General features: G+C 38.5%; 1 protein-coding gene across 2 annotated transcripts; it reads right to left on the reverse strand.

The window, feature by feature from the left end:
* LOC105178520 (histone-lysine N-methyltransferase ATXR3-like) lies at positions 684-16,191 on the reverse strand. 2 transcript variants are annotated; one of them, XM_011102010.2, is made up of 20 exons: positions 15,905-16,188; positions 13,335-15,721; positions 12,885-12,941; positions 10,684-11,853; positions 9,917-10,278; positions 9,249-9,761; positions 9,040-9,140; positions 7,540-8,593; positions 7,351-7,422; positions 6,368-6,478; positions 5,245-5,345; positions 4,282-4,381; positions 4,040-4,135; positions 3,700-3,867; positions 3,492-3,617; positions 3,314-3,367; positions 2,915-3,162; positions 2,727-2,835; positions 2,333-2,632; positions 684-1,824 (listed from the first exon to the last, which is right to left on the reverse strand). In XM_011102010.2, the coding sequence occupies exons 2-20, from the start codon at positions 15,580-15,582 to the stop codon at positions 1,648-1,650; spliced, it is 7,167 nt and encodes a 2,388-aa protein (XP_011100312.1). In that variant the 5' UTR covers positions 15,583-15,721; positions 15,905-16,188; the 3' UTR covers positions 684-1,647. The 2 variants fall into 2 exon arrangements, with proteins under 2 accessions (XP_011100312.1, XP_011100313.1); XM_011102011.2 differs by lacking the exons at positions 684-1,824; positions 2,333-2,632; positions 2,727-2,835; ... (1 more) ...; positions 3,314-3,367; positions 3,492-3,617 and having other exon boundaries at positions 3,726-3,867; positions 4,040-4,158; positions 15,905-16,191.

Genomic DNA, 16,984 nt, shown 5'->3' on the forward strand with positions numbered 1-16,984 from the left:
AAGAGTAAAGTAGTCCAAACGAAAGTTCAATTTATTTTCAAAAAATTCGAAACAGCTAGAAGCGGTCCTCCAATGTGCTTCTAGTTTTTGACTTACGAGTATCTTGACAATTTCAAAAATAAAAGTTAATATCTCAAAATTTTAAAAAAGTACTTTCTTAAATCAGAAATTAAAAACGGCTTGCAACCGTTCCCCTGGTGTGGGGAGGATAGGCGAATGGCATAACGTGATGGAATTTTCATGATTCCCATGTTTTGGTGGAAAGGCATATTGCACCACCTAAAATTTGCTTAAAACCCTATCCAACCCTTCGCATATAAAACTCTAGCCATATTGCCATATTTGCCCATCAACTTCCTTCTCTATAGTAACTTGTAACCGTCTAATGGATAGGTCCTCCGGTCTCTACAAGTACCCAAGTGCCTCTCACATAACCGAGTGAAGAGATACCTATGAAGGTTGAGAAAGACGGGCGTTGAAAAAGCAACCTTGCCTTGCGACCATGACGATAGAATGTAGCACGTGGAACATTGTACCAAGTGTGAGAAACTCCACTCAAGGTACCTATGGTGGCTGGGAAAGACAAGTGTATCATATGGAACGTTGTACCAAGTGTTAAAAGTGTGAGAAACTCCGCTCAAACTACTCGTTTACAGTACCAACAAAGGATTATCATGGTTTGTTGATTATTGGGAAAGGAAGGTTTGATGCTACAATCAGGGTTAGATTGCTACCTGTCGTGTTGCAAACACCAACCTTTCATCTAACTCATTTTGAGAAAAGCAATTAGTCGTAGAAATTGAGAGATTTTAGAAGTTAATTGAAATGGTAGTGAAAAAGGTTATGGTGGAAATGTTTGGTAGAAAAGTGGCGCTTATACATTATATTGTTCATGAAAAGACGAAAATAACCTCAGACTCATTTTTTCTATTTTTTGTTCTTTTTTCCTTTCTCTTTTCTTTTATTTACCTTTCCCTTCTCTTTCCTTTCCACTTCCTCCCACTCCCCCTTTTCCTCCTCTTCTACATCATCTCTTTCTTTCTTCTCCAACCTGTCTTACTAGAACATACCCACCCAGCATCCCTGCTCCACTACAATTTCCTGGTAAAACACAGCCCAAGAATGATCAAAAGAACCAAGAATCTAAATGCGCCTCCGATGTCCCTGCACTGGAAAGAAACAATGCACCCAGCAATGAGATTTAGCGTCCAATAATCCACCAAACAAGATCAGACGACCAACAGGTCAAAAGAAAGGAAGGACACGCCCCCAATGCTCACAAGAATATCCTCAACATGTAAGTAAAACAAAAGGAGCACTCTTCCCCGTTCTTGGTTTCCAGCCAAACATGATAAAGCTCAGCAGATATCAAAGATCTGGGTATTTTCTTTTTTTTTTTTTTTTTTTTCGGTCGCATTTTCTATTGACTTCAAAGCAAAAAGGATAGAAATGTAGAAACTGCACTATTAACTAAAAATGAAGCAAATTACAAAAGCTAAAAAGAATGAAAAGGCAATGCAACTGTACACAAGAATCAATGTGCTAAACAAATTATGAGTTAACTCAGACTCATCACCAGCTAACAACGGCGACAATCTAAGCATTATAAGAATGCTGAAGCGACTTCCCTAATATGCCTGCAAAAATTCAGCTGTCCCACATGGCCTGGTAGATGGGAGGTCTGTGCTTCAACCAGTGTACCATTTCTTTGTCGATTGTAGCCTTGTGCAAAACAGCATCCAACATGGGACTGCCAACAACTTTTGTAGAGCTCTTGAATGACCAGATCCGATCCTTTGGCCAAGGTCTCTGGGGCTGTTTCTCCTGCCGAAGCAAACAAAAGTTAATTCAGTTGAATTGTCCGGAAAAATGGCATGATGAATGTATGTATGTTTTACATCGACATACTTGCATATAAAACATAAGATATTTAAATGAAAACAACATATAAAAACTAAATAAATATAATTTATACTTCGAATATACTAAAAAACTGGAAAATTTACTTAAAAGTTTTAATGTTTCAGAACTAAAACATGCAAATAATAAATTTGTAGTAATTAGTTCTTCATTTACAACTTACTTTTTTAATATTTAGAAAGTTAGCTGGATGTTATTTTTTCAAAACTGTATTTAAAAGGATTAAACTTTATAAAGCAGGTACATTTGGATCTAATCCATGGGTTTAGACTGAGATACTCTGGTTGGGTTTTGGGCAAAAACCATTCCAAGCTCAATTGGTTGTCATCCCTACTTTCGAGTCGAATTATCATGGGTACCCAGCATGCCAAACACACGAACAACAAAACAAGAGAGTGCAAGCAAAGCTCACCATCCGTGCAAGCATAAACTTCAGCGTCTTTGGACCATAAACACGCTGACGTGATGGCTTTTGGACTTTGGCATAGAAGGAACCAACATCAGGCAAAGATAAACAACCCCTACTTGCTTTAGCCAGAGTAGTATCAGGTTCAGCATTTTGGTTATGCCAAAATATCAGCTGTCCTAAACAATATGTCTCATTGTACGTCTTGTAATATTCATGAACACCTGAACCCAACTTATCAGCATACTTTGGACCAAGGTCAAGTGGAGTGATGTAAACAGGGGGAGAAGTGACTTTTTTATATTCCTGCAAGATGTGACTTGAATTAAAAGAAAGAAAAAGCGCCCTCAACTGAATAGGCAACTTGATTTCAAGTTCAGCACAATTTATATGCACTCACTCTCATTCTGAAAAAACATTTCGTGTAAGCATATATGTGTATCAAGTCAGCAGCAGCATCATGCCGACTTTTGTATGTACAAGGAAGGTTCCGCACCTCGTCCCTCAACCTGAAACATGTCAATGAATTTCACATTAAAAGGATATATCTTAGATTGAAATGCTTAAGCTCAGTTCGTGTATATATACCACAATAAAGATTTCCGGAGCTTCATATCTGTGTCATCGTAACCAGAGGGATCATGGGCATGAATCTTGGCCTTGAGGTCCCTCAGCGTGACATCCTCCATATGAGGAGCCATGCACTGTATAAGTTCCTCAACCAATGATCCCTCTCCTTTCCAGAGATAAGAAACTGCTTCTTCAGGACTAAGCCTTTCCAATGGAGGTGGGGCTTTCTTTGGGTCACCGAAAACACATCTCATAACATACCTTACCTACATGAATACTTGGAAAATTAGAAATTTCATAAGCTTGAATTTTATCTATTCCAACTTCTATGGCTTATCATCTATCTTAATTACTAGCTAAAGTGTCTTTTGGGAACTGACAAATGCTGGAAATATGTTAAGAGAAAAAATCAGCTACCTTGTCGATAGTAAGAGCCAAATTCTGAAGCCTTTGATTGTATACACCCTCCGCCTGCACCAGTAAAAGAAAGTTGAAGTAACAGCTGTTAACAAATCCCATGCACAGGCGCACACATAAACATGGAAAGAACGAGAGATAGTGAGTGGACAAGAGATTTAGAGAGAGAGACATTAACCTGAATTTCAGCATCACTCTTCTCAACATCCAGGTGAATTTCAGCGAAGTACCTCCTTTTTTCCTCTGTATTATGCCTAAAAATCTCACTAGGTAGTTTCGTCCTCTCAAAATTTATAAACCTCACCTAATATTAGAAATCCGAATATCAGAAAACGTCCAAAAAACTTTTGATTTCAAAACAAAAAACTAAAGAGAAGAATGCATACCAAACGAGCCGTATAGGCAATCAGCCAATCAGGCAACCCCCCAAGCAAACAACTGCCAAGTCCGGCTTTGCCCAGGTCAATATAATCCTCTTCAGATACTGAATTCAGTTCGCAAGCCTCTAGTAGCAAACAGTGTCGATCAAGTAATCCATGATGCTCTTTCAGCACCTAGCATCCACAATAATCAGATCTCAATTTATGCAGCAAAATCTGAGAAGTATCTATCTAAGAACTTAAAACTGAATGCATATGGCAAATAGAGTTTAGCAAAGACCATCAACCTCCTGAATCTTCTAAATGTTAACAACCTAATGAAATTCTATTCATGCAAATCCTGTACCTTCTGGAAGGCCCCTTCGCCTGTTAGATTTAGGTAACTCCCACGGCAAACCTGGTTGCCGCATAAACAAACAGAAGCTTCGTATTCTTCCTTACTCTGCAGGCAATCAATAAGTAAAACTGAAAAAAAACATCAAATAAACAAACAGAAGCTTCATACTCTCCTTACTCTGCAGGCAATCAACAATTACAAACTAAACAAAGAAAATCCCAAACTTAAAGGTGGCTTCACATGAAACTGACCTCAGTAACAGAATTGTAATCAAAGGTGATTTCTTCACCAAAAGCAATCGGTCTTACAGAATAGATCCCAATCTGGTACTGACCATCAACAGCAGTGACCCTGTTATCAAAAAGGAGCCAGAAATGGTTAATGTTGCTAGAACCAAAATTTTTTTAACTCATTTTAGCCACTCCTATTCAAAGCAACATACATAAAGTCAGAGACATCAAGGTTCTGGTACTAACTAATAAGCGAATCCTGGTTTTTTACAAAATTTTCCTGCAAACCTAAAGCTAAAAATTACAGCTTGAAAATTTGTTCGCATTTGTTTACGTGTTGCCTACTCTAGCTAGAGAAGAAAATTTTAGCATAAAACTCACAGCATTCTGTAGAAAAAGAAAAGTTTTTAATGATAGAAAAGCTTTGAAAAACAAATGTACGCCCTTTTCAAGGATTATTTATAAATAAAAAAAACAACATACAAAAAATAGCAAAATTGGAAAAGAGATACAGCATGAAATGTTTATGAACTCTGGATAAACCAGCATCCTTGATTATGTATGAACTTGAATACACACATTTAAACCTCTAGGACCAATATCTGTAGTGTTCATTTGCCAGGAGGAAATATAGCAATACCTCAGAATGTAAACAAAATCTGTTGCATAATACATGGCTTGGCATTGTGTACTCATTTTACTCATTCATGTGACTGAAAATAACATTTTGTGGGTGCATCCATAAGGAACTCTACAGATACTATGGAATGTAAGCTCACACATGAAGACTACGAGCATGTTAAGTGCTGTGATTTATTAAATAGCTGAAAGAAGTCAGCAACTACCAGCAAGTACGAATGCAACGATATTGATAATCTATGTACTCATTTAGCAGAAAGGCCTCCTGACCACTCAAACTAACACCATAAAATTTTCAAAAGGAAATCAAAGAATAGCAAATAAAAGAAAACCATCTTGACTTACTTTGCTTCACAATTAGGTCTACAGGAGTGACAAATCCGACTTGCATAGTTTGCCTTGTGCATTGCATCAACGACAACCAGATCATAGCCATCAGCATCACCCTGCATTCAAAGATGTAAATTAATTCACATCCATGACGCCATGGGGGAGAAAGATAAGACAAACGGCAGTAAAGTTTAATATTCATAAAAGCTGAAGGACACCTCCATGGCTCAAGCTTTGATTAGGCACTATTTAGAGAATTGAAACATCTCAGCGGCTTGCACACTTATTCTTTCCAAGTTTAGGCTCATGTAGGTGTTTGATTAACTTATTGATATTTACACTTTAGGGGATATGAGGTTTATATCTCAGACTATTCTTTAAATACAAGTGCAAGAACCTAATAGCAGTCATATTAGGACTTCAAGTCTATCCTGAACACATTTAGTCTTGCATCTCTATAATACTTTTTTTTCTGTCTTTATCTACATCAGTGGGGTGGCATTACGTCATGAACCTAGGTTTGAACCAGGGCCTTCCCCTCGATAGGGGAGAGGCAATGCCGCTGAGCCAAATGGATTTTGGCTCTTCTGGAACTATAAATAGGGAATGATTGAATTTCCTACAAATAATTGAAGCTTTCTAGTTAATGTATTAATAGATAATTGAGATTAAATTAATTAAACTCTTTTGAATGTGTAAAGATCCATCCTCTGGGGTGATGCCAAAAGGGTAATAGGAGAGAGCCCCACATTTGGTGTACAGTCATTGGTCCTTTTCCCCTTCATATTTCTGCAATTTCAATTTGTGCCTAAAATGTTGCTAGAAACCATAATCGTACAATGGCACCTGCTTTTCTCTGAACAAGGATTGTGCACTTTAATTATCACAGCTACTGTATATGCAGCACACATCAGAAGCCAATAACCCACATGTTTCATTCAAGACTGTCAATTTCTATCCTCAAGAACCCTTCTCAATGGTTATCAATTAGGAAGCAGGCGTTGTAACATCCAGAACAAGATGGAAAAAACAAATTATTTTAAATGCATCTGCTGTGTGGTGCCCAAGAGACAACAGCACAACCAATCGTGATATGCCAACATTAATGAAATGACTCATAAAATCAAATGCAAGGTACCTTTGGCCTCTCAAGATATATGTTGTAGAACTCTGGCGCTGGATCATTATTGTTCTTTTGCAAAGCACGAATGCCGTCTTGTTTCTCAAACCATTTCCACGTAGGATAAACCTGTGATCAGAAAAAGAAAAGGTCAGGCCAACGTTAAAACATATTTCATCTGTATTAGCAAAACATCAGATATTGCATGTAAACAAGTATAATAAAGAAAATAAAGGTTATAACCCCCAAGCATCACTACAAAAAAAAGAGACAAATGCAACAGCATCTCACAGTTAGAACAGATCCAGAAGACCTCACCTAACCCTGATAACTCACAAATATTCCTCAATCCCCCAAGAAAATTTCGATAAACAGGGAAAGATCCATTATACAACCTCCTTCCAAACTCTGCGCAGAGTATATATTGACTTCATTAAGCTAATATCTAGTGTGAAATACACATCAGCGGCTGAACTAAACCAAACAACAATGAAGTTTGGCATATTCCCGACTAGGTATAGTTGTATATGAAGAGCAGATCCAACAAGACTAAAGAAGCTCCCAAAGGGTAGGATGACAATCTGCAGAAATTAACAATTTTTAGCCCATGACCAGCACTTACTCCTTCACACTGGCAATAGACCATCGCCCTTTCTGCCCCTCTCGGACAAAGAAAAGCAACAAAGAACAAAACAAATAGATTGAAATATCAATAACTAAATTGACAAACAATCATAAGGTACTAAGAATGTTAAGAAAAACATGTGAGAAAAAGTAAAAATGGCAAGTCGACATGAAGAATTGGCCAAAAGAATATTATCATAAGTTAACTACACCATCGTCTCACTAACTTAAGCACACAATCAATGAAGCTTATCCCAGACCCCTAGCTCTTGAATACCAATCATTGTAACTACATCGATTAAGAACAACGTTAATGAGAAGGCCAAGATCATTCCACATCTGGATCTGGTCTAAAAGGTGTAACGCTGGAGCATTACCTCTCCCAGGAATTCAACAACAAAATCATCTTCACCGAAACCACCTTCTTTGTTGCAAACAACTCCAAGCCCCTGATTAGAAGAACACGTCAGAGAGCATGAACTAACAGAATGAACCCATTCACCTTAGTGTTTCAACAACATAAGTAATCAACAATGATAATACAACTGCAAGATAATATAGTTAACCTTTCTATAAGCAATATAATTGTCCTGAGAACGACTATCAATGGCCTTCAGTATAAACTGGCACAGACGCATGGTTCTTCTGTCATTATTTTCCTCCGCATTTTCTAATATCTCTTCAAATACAGGCTTCAAAGGATACATCATAGGAGTGTTACCAGAACCAGTAAAGTTCCTGACTTGCTTGTTGAGAGTGCGAAGGAGCACTTCTTCAATGAATATATGCTTATCAACAAGTGACCAATCTGATTCCTCTGGCATGGAATCAAGAAGAAGATTATGAGTGTATGGATCTATGCCATAAACTTCTTGTTCGATCACCTCATCTCCCAAGGTTTTTCTGGGTTTGTAATCCTTCACCTCAGGAATTTCCATGTCTGATTCCTCAGTGCCATTTCTTTGTGCATTGAGCTTCTCAGCATAATCTTCTGGCAAAGAAACCTGCATTTTTCTTCTAACTTCCCCCTCATCTGCTACAATGACGTAGTGATCAATAACATCATACTTTCTTGTGACAGGAGGGACAAGGCTTGCCTTCGTCATGCGAGCACCCCATTCTCGCTCATCAGCCAATGAATCAAACCCGTCATCAGGTGTAAAGTATGTCCCCCCTCTAGACTCCCCAAGGGCACCTTCTGATGTGTACTCCAAATCGCTTTCTGTTTCTGAAGCAGTGCTTGTGCTGTCCGCCGTACTTCCATCAGAAGATTTGTCAAAGTCATTAGATGTGTCACTTCCTGAATGCAAGAACTCTTTGTTCAGTTTGGATAATCGCCTTCTGATTTCTCGATCAGAAGCATAATCTCCAGAATCAAAATGTCCATTCGTGAATGGAGGGCCATTGCCCCTATATGACTGTTTCCTTTCAGACACTTTACCAACGCTCTTCTTATACGATGAGGAAGATGAAAAGCCTGGAGGTGAGTCATCTTTCCAAGATCTCATCATCTCATCTCTTGCATAAGCCAGCTTTGCACCTTTATCCAAACTTGTAGCTAGTTGAATAAATAATGTAACAATGCGATTCATGTCTCTAGCATCACCGCGGTTTTTAATCCTAAGAGAACATTATATCAATGTCAACATAAGCCACTTTTTCAATAGATCCAGAAAATAGGAGCATGACATTTCTGTTTAATTTACATCAACTATGCAGCTATGTTTCCATATCTGCGACCATGGCAATGCCTGATCATGAATCAACCAAAGCAGACAAGGACAAAAACTAGCCGACATGAAGTTAACAAAAAATTCTTATTTTTTCAGCCTGAAAATATTCTGGTCAGTTGTTTGAGCTCCTAAAATTTTAAGGATAAAGAAAGTGATCCACAAAAACTACAAGAAATCAATAGGAAGTACTGTATTTCTATGTAGGAAGTCTATGTACGAAACAAAAAGTAACTGAAATAAACAGCTGCGACTGCAGTGAAATACTCAGAGACTTAACCCATGCCTCTCAAAGCTATGCAGTTAGCAAAACAGAATGTTACACACAAGACTTACTTAATTGCATCCCGACACATATGACTGATATCCTCTTTGATAGAGTTCAAGCCACGAATGGCATAATATCCATTTCTCATTCTTTCTTCAATCTTGCAAACCTGATGAACAAAGAAAATATGGACGTATAGCTATCAAAACATGTTGATGAACCAAAAGATAAACATAGATAAATAGAAAGATACCAAATGAAATAGTGTTATCAATACCTTGGACTCAAAAAACTCAAAGGTATTTTCACTCATAATGTCCTGTAGACCTGTAACAATATATCCCTCCATTCTCTTATACCCATTTCCAGTCTTCTTAACAGCCAAACGCCTCAATTGAGCATCTCTAGACAGAATGGACGAAGACTTTCGAGCATCAAAGAGCTTGGACCGTTTATACAAGCTTCGACGGAATAACTGGTTTGCAGAGTCCCTTTTGTCTGAACTTTCTAAATATTCTTTCAGTCCACTGGAGTCTTCCATCTGATGAGAAGCTGAAGAACTCCTATCAGGTAAGTGATTAAGGCTCCGAATTTTTACATGGGGAACTCGGTTCTTGAGCCAATTAATATTAGGAAACTTGCAAACCAATTCTTCAAGCTGGGGGCAACCTCTGACATCTATAGATGACAAAAACGGGAATGACTGAAGAAGTTCCTCAAGCATGCCAGAAGTAATGCCAGTACAACCACGCAACAGTAAGGAAGTAATCTTTTCTTTCTTGTATCCATTCTGCAGATTACAATATATGTCAGACCAATATATCAAGTGATAACAAGCCTAACACATGTAATTCTCACTCCCCACCAATAATTTTGAAAGGCAATTGAAAGAAAGAAAAGTAAAACAAAATATGCACACATAAGGGTAAAACAGACATAACTTACCATTATTTTCAAGACCACAGAATCAGAGCAAGTAGGTGCAATGGCGCCAAAGTCAACCTGTCTAGAGATACCTTTGTAAAACTTAACTACTGATCGCCAGTGCCTGCATGTCCGGGCCGCATATAAAAGCGACTTAATATCAGCTCTAAGAAAGTGAAATACTCGTGCCAAAACATGGCCATCAAGCAGATCCCAACTTCCCTTCTCAACTTCAGAATCCACTGCATCTCCTTTTCTGAAGATAACATCACCACACAAATCATCAAATTCACACTCATCATTCTGAAAAGTCAGCACATCCTCGTCCATCTCACACTCTTCAATTCCATTTATCCTAGCCCTTTTCCTAGTGTGGAAGTGATCTGCAAAATTGGTTGAGGGAACTCCCGTAAAATGTAATAGCAAACATAAGATGTATCATGTATAACGCAACAAATAAAATTAAGGATATTGTCCAATCTCTCAGATACTTAACAAGTAGCAAACAAAAAATCCTACGTCCCGACCCGAGACGACACATTTAATGAGTATAAAACCACAAAACCTGCCAAGAGGTGCAAACACCACATATAGTTGCACAAGTACAACTACAAAAACCTAACATAAGGAAGAAACAGAACAAGCAGATCATTTGGCTATTTAACTTTTCCCAAGCTTTCTTCTATTTTTTTCCAATTAACTTCCTGAGGCAGCACAAGGCACGGACAAGACAGAAGGTATATCAAAAGAGAGAACATTGCACATAAAATTAGACAGAAGACTGATACCTGAATGGTAAATGTGCTTTTCAATATCTTTCTTTGGCTGTCTGGCATTGATCCAAGGATCAAGGACTTCATTTATAGCAGCAGCAAATTCTCGACTCTTGTATGACTTCATTACCAATTCATGAAGCTTTCCCCGAGTATATCCTATAAACTGTGGATGTAGGCCATGAAAACAACTAGAGATTCTCTGCGTTCCATTCAATACAGCATCATCTGATTTCGGGAGGGAATTACATGAAGCTGCACCAGTCTCATGTCCAGAAATTCCAGACTGCTCAGGGGGAAGGGTAACTGGAACCCAAATTTTATCTCGTTTCCTGAAAATACTGCTGTGTTTCTGAATGACACCTTCATCTGCCATTGCTTGCAGTTCTGAAAACGACAGAGGTCCTCGCTCATGCCCAGCACCATCAAGGAAGTACCAATCACCCAAATGCAACTTTAGCTCATCTACTTTGCAAATACGATCCTTGGGTACACTGAAGTATGTACTATTCTTCCTAGAATCCTGTGAGTCTTGTTCATGAACACTCTTCGAGTGAAAATCTTCCAATGACCTCTTTGTATCAACAGTTGTCAAATATGGCCGGGAAGACCTTGACGAAAATCTTTCCTTTCCTCTAACCTTTACATGGGGTTCAGACACAAATGAACCATGGTCCTTTACCACACATGCATTTATCCTAATGACTGGAAGCATCATTCCTCGGACCCCCCTGAGAAAAGCAGCTTTAGTTTGGCTTGATCTACTCATACTGCTGGAATCATTCAACTCATCAGGAGAGGTAAAAGCCCATAGTGGTAGGTCAAGCCTTTTGCTCTGAGAAGGGCAGTACAGTTCATCCTTTTGCTCCCACCGGGGATCTTCACAACCAGATTTGGGCATCTGACACAGAGGATAGCCATCATTGAGAACAAGCTTCCTCTTCCAAGTTCTATCTTGAGTAGCTTCATCATTCCTCTTCCAATCACATCCCTTACATGCCCATTGGCCATAAAAACTTTCACCAGTGTCAATAAAGGTAACTGCACTATCCTTCTCAATGGAAGCAATCAAGGTGGGCCTTGATTCTGCAATGTCTTTAAATTTAAGTTCTAAACCACTTAACCAACTCTCAACACCTCTATCATCTAAATGCTCATCTATGTTCAGTTGGTGCCTAGTATCACCTGAGAATGTCCCAAAAAACTTCCTTAGATAAGCAGCATGAGTATGCAGACAATTTGAATAAAGTAGTCTAGTCAAAGACTATATAAACATTCACAGTCAACTCAACAAGAAGAAAATGAAAAGTATATAGGACCATCTTCACTAAGAGAACTCAAGTACCAAGTGATGTAAAAGATTGTAGTCATCTAAATAAATAATGATGTACTGTACATGATTTTAGACAGCATTAAAAAATACTCCCAAATGAAAGCATGACAAGCTATTAACAACAAAACCCAAACAGAAGTGAAATAACTGACCTCATTATCTATATTATAAAAAACTGAATACCCAAATGTTGGCGTGGATGATCTGTCACTTGACAACCTCCTAATATTAGAAATGTATACCACTACTCTCATTATTCCTATCTCCCAAGTCTCCCTCTCTTTTCCTCCAATTTTTTGGTATCTTTTTTACTTCTCCAGCTAAAAACAATACATCATCTATAACTGCTCATCTCCAACTCATGATTTAAATTGACATAAAGCTACGCAACAGTACCCATTTTTTCCATTTCTCAGGTTCCATCTATGATATATCATTTATCGAGAGTCCAGAATTACTACTAATTGATATTCACATGAAAAAAAGGTTTCCAGAACCATTAAAAGTCATCGAAAATGAGAGTGACAATCGCACAAAAAAAATTCTGCGAACCTTACCTGATACATAGAAAACTATCAATAGTAACAAAGAATGTCAGAATAAGTCAAACTACATATTAAAACTTTTACTGTTAGCAACAACCTTAGTAGTATGAATAAGAAAACACCAGAAAGCAACAGAGCATACATGCAAAACTTTGACAAAGATAGAAGGTTCTAGAGCATAACCTGATGAACATAGTTAAGCAACCATATCACATAAATCAACGGGCCACAGCCACTACAAAAGTTCAGTTAACAGAAGAGCTTTGGATAACCACATTAGACCTTATGAAAGAGATTGTTGAATACAAGGATGTAACGACAAACTGAAAATAAAGTACCTTCCATCTTCCCCCATCTCTCCCACTCCCCATGCTCAGATATAATTTGGAGCACTTCTGAAGAAATATACAGAAGACAGATTATCATACTATGAATAAAAAGAATAAAGGCAAAATGAAACTTCAATTTTCAGGTAGAGAGGACTTGAACTTTTTATAATTTTATTGTAGAAAAATATTAATAAAACTTCAATTCAAAATTTAGATTTTTTATCTGCTCTAGAAAATGTTTTATTTAATTCAGGCCTTTGACTAATTGTTGCCAGGTGGCAAAAGATAAAGTAAAGGTCTTTGTCTCATATATCACCACCTGGCATATCATGGGTTTATTTCTTTTTCTTTTTATTCTTTTTTTTTTTTCTTTTTTGGTTGGTAATTACCGAGAGTCTTATTCCAAGAATGAGAAAAGAAACCAATGTCTGGAGATAAACAATAAAGGAAAATGCATACCAGCAAGCATCTCAACTTCCTTGCCGGGAATTAATGTGACATCCTCCAAGAGTGCTCCAACTCTGTCATCAATATGTAAATCTTCTTCATGCTCTGAAGCAACTAAATTCTCCTTGCAGCAGAATATTGGATGTGCAGAAGGCCCCAATATTTCCTCATTACCAGATACTCCGTTTCCATTATCTGCCAGTAGATTGCCAGGAGCCTCAGGAGGACAGACAAGTTGAGTAACTGTGTCTGGAACAATTGAACGGAAGTTCACAGTAACCAATGGAGAAACAGCTTTCTCAACAGTTACCCACCTGTCACTGTCCAGGTGTTTGATCAAGTGATCTGAAACAAGATATCCCTCCTTGACAAGTGTCTTTAGATCAGACAATTTGGAAGGCCCACGCTCAATACCAAAGTGATCCAGGTAACACCACTTTCCTGAAACTGCATCTTCCACTGGAGGGGCATGTGGTGGAGTGTTACATATGTCCATGTCTTCTTCCATTGATGCTGGCTCTTCAGTAACCCCATGTTCCTGAGAAGATGCTATACTTTTAAGTGCAGGGCTCTGGGAAAGCTCTTCAAGATGGCACGGATAGCTAGCAGTTTTATCTGTGGAGACATTTCTACTATTCAGATTTCCACTATCTGGTGATTCTTTAGATAAAAACTGTGATTCCCTTCGACCAGACTCTGTCATCAGATTATTCTTTCCTTCTTGCCATTTGCTTGCATAATGACTTGGCTGCTTCTCACCCACTCCAGCTTTTTGATTTGTTTCCCGCTGGTCACTGTGCCTACCTCGATCACGTGGTGACCTATCCAGAAAAGTTGGAGCCCTATCCCTACCATCACTGTTTCGGTCATGATCTCGAGGAGACCTTTCCACATAATTAGGACTCCGATACCTATTATCATGGTGATGATTATGATCATAGGGAGACCTACTGCGATCATACTTTTGTCCCTGGTCATGAGAGGGCGTACCGCGGTGGGCTGGGCTGTGACCCCGGTGATCATGGTTGAAAGCCCAGTTGCGGGGGGACCGCTCAGGATGATGTGGACTGCTGTTATGCCTGTCATGAACTGCTCTAGATGACTCCAGATATCTAGAAGACTGCCTTTCAGTAGGAGTGCTCCGTGATGAAGAAGTAGCAGTTTTATACTGCCTTTCTGTAGTCCTGCCAGAATAGATATCTGATGACAACCCAGAACGGCTACCATCACTAGAAAGCTTCCGGTTTTTCGATGTAGAGTACTCATCATGGTCACCTCGAAACTTCCTGTCACTGCTATTGGAATCTTTACCATGCCGCTTTAACCAATTACTGAAAGAATATTCTCTTGCATGGTTCTTGCTATTTGTCATGTCATTCTTCAAGGAGCCTTCATCACCCGCAATTTTAGAACTGATCTTCTGAGTCTTCTCAGGTTCATATCTGGAAGAGAACTTCCTCAAATGCTGACTACTACCAACACTTCTGCCAAGTTCTTTCTCACTGGAATACTTACCTGTTGAAGGTGGTGTCCACTCACGATCCCGGTCATCCCTCCAGCCTTTTTCTTTACCAGAAGGTGGCGACCACTCGCGATCAGCTTTCCAACCTTTTCCTCTACCAGAAAGTGGTGTTGATTCAGTGTCACGGTCAACTTTCCATCCCTTTTCCTTTGCAGCAGGTGAAGTCCATTCCCGCTCGCTTTTCCAGCCTTTTTCCTTAGGAGTGTCGTACCTTCGTGACTTGGAGTAACCATATTCATGAGTCCTATTTGCAGCATCACTTCTGCACCACCTGTCCGGAACAAACTCCCCTTTCTCCAGCTCATCTTTTGATGACCTCCAGTCATTTTTCTCCAATTCAGTACCGCTCTTTCGCCACTTCCCAGGGACAAATTCACCTTTCTCAATCTCACTCTTGATTTCATATCTTCTTAACGGTTTTTCAGGGACAAACTCCCCATTCTCGAAAGGCAGTGTCCCCAATTCACCCTCCTCCACTTCCTCTTTATTTGTTTCATTAGAAGCATCACCATTGCAATTCCTCCCAGAAACTTCTTTATTTAAACTGACAAAATCCCTCGAGCCCAATTCAGCACCCTGATCCTTTTTCGGCTTCATACTTGGACTTACTTTTGCCAACTTGGTGGAAGAGTTTGAAGATGAACTGAGCTTGGTGTTGCCATTGGTCTTGCCCCCGCAAATTGAGAACTTCTCCATAATATGCTGTGAAGGCACGCATGCAACACCGCCATCGCCCATGGAAGGCCCCAAAATGAATCTTTTTCCCAGAGAGAACACCCGTAACCAAACCCTAATCTTCTTCTTCTCCTGGGCTATCTATGCTCATGCTGTAGGTACTCGTACTAGTGCCTTCCAGTCCTCCTTCCTTAAAACCCAGCTACAAAAGAAACGAAAAACAATGTCACGAACGCAAATTAACGAACCCAAAACCACAAAATTGTGAAGAAAATGTAGTACGGCATTTAATTCCAAAAATGAAGGAAGTAACAATTCCGCGAATTGTGTGAACGAATAATCGAATGAAATGGCCAAAAACGAATTGAACAAGGTGAAGACTCACAAAAGAAGAATTGGGTTGGCGCTAGGGTTTTGAATCTGAAGAGCTGCGAGTTGGAATTGCGGGAGCAAAGTCGGCGTAGGATCGGAGAACGAGTTAAAACAAGTAGAGTGAGTAGAATCAAGAATGAAGTAGTTAAGAGAATTACAGAGAGGAGATTAGAGAGAGAGAGAGAGAGAGAGAGAGAGAACAGGGAGCAGACACGGGATCGCTTGATGAGAGAAAGAATAGCTGAAGACGAATCTCCGTAAATTGTTTTTCCTCTCCTTTTTTCCTTTCTTCTCTCTGTTTTTATAACTCGTTCGTTAAAAGGGAGTTTAGCGCTTCTGTGTGTTCAATTTGGTCCGACAGACAAATGGAACAAAGGCCAATTCGAGTCCGCACGCTTTTTGAGTTCTACTTTGGATGTTTAGTACTAAGACTTTGGGTTTTTTTTCTTTCTTTTTCTGTTTTTTTTTCTTTTATTTATCTTCAAGAATGTTTTGCTTTTTCTTGAATCTATACCATTGATTTCTATCGATAAATTTAAAATTATGAATTCCGAATCTCCTATAATAAATTATTTAAATTTATTTAAATAATTATATATTATAAAGAATTTTAGATTGCATTTGGATTGCAAAATCCTTAATAACAAATTCTTTAAATATGTTTAGATAATTTTAAATTTAAAAAATTTCAAATATGGATGGATTTGAATAGAATTGTTTGAAAGTCTTTCTCCAAATCCTTCTTTCAAATCCAAATCCGTTAATTCAAATGCACCATTAAGTTACTCAACTCTTATTATGAATTATGATTTCAATTTTTGTTAACATGAAATAATTTGGAATTAGTTTTTTAAATATTTTCCTCCAAATACAGCTTAATGAAAATCAACCAGCACAAATCAATTCGAAAAAATCTGGTTCAAGACTAACCCAAAACTATTTATGATTGATATTGGAATGGTTGTGGGCCTTGAAATGGGATCCAATTGAATTCATTATTAAACTCAAGTCTAACTCGTCAATTGCCAATTAGGACCGAATTTATCTATGCCCTCTTGGGCTTGTTTATTATTTTTTCGTCTATGGTCCGGAC

The sequence above is a fragment of the Sesamum indicum genome, linkage group LG16 (genome assembly GCF_000512975.1).
Source record: "Sesamum indicum cultivar Zhongzhi No. 13 linkage group LG16, S_indicum_v1.0, whole genome shotgun sequence".
Taxonomy (NCBI): Eukaryota; Viridiplantae; Streptophyta; class Magnoliopsida; order Lamiales; family Pedaliaceae; genus Sesamum; species Sesamum indicum.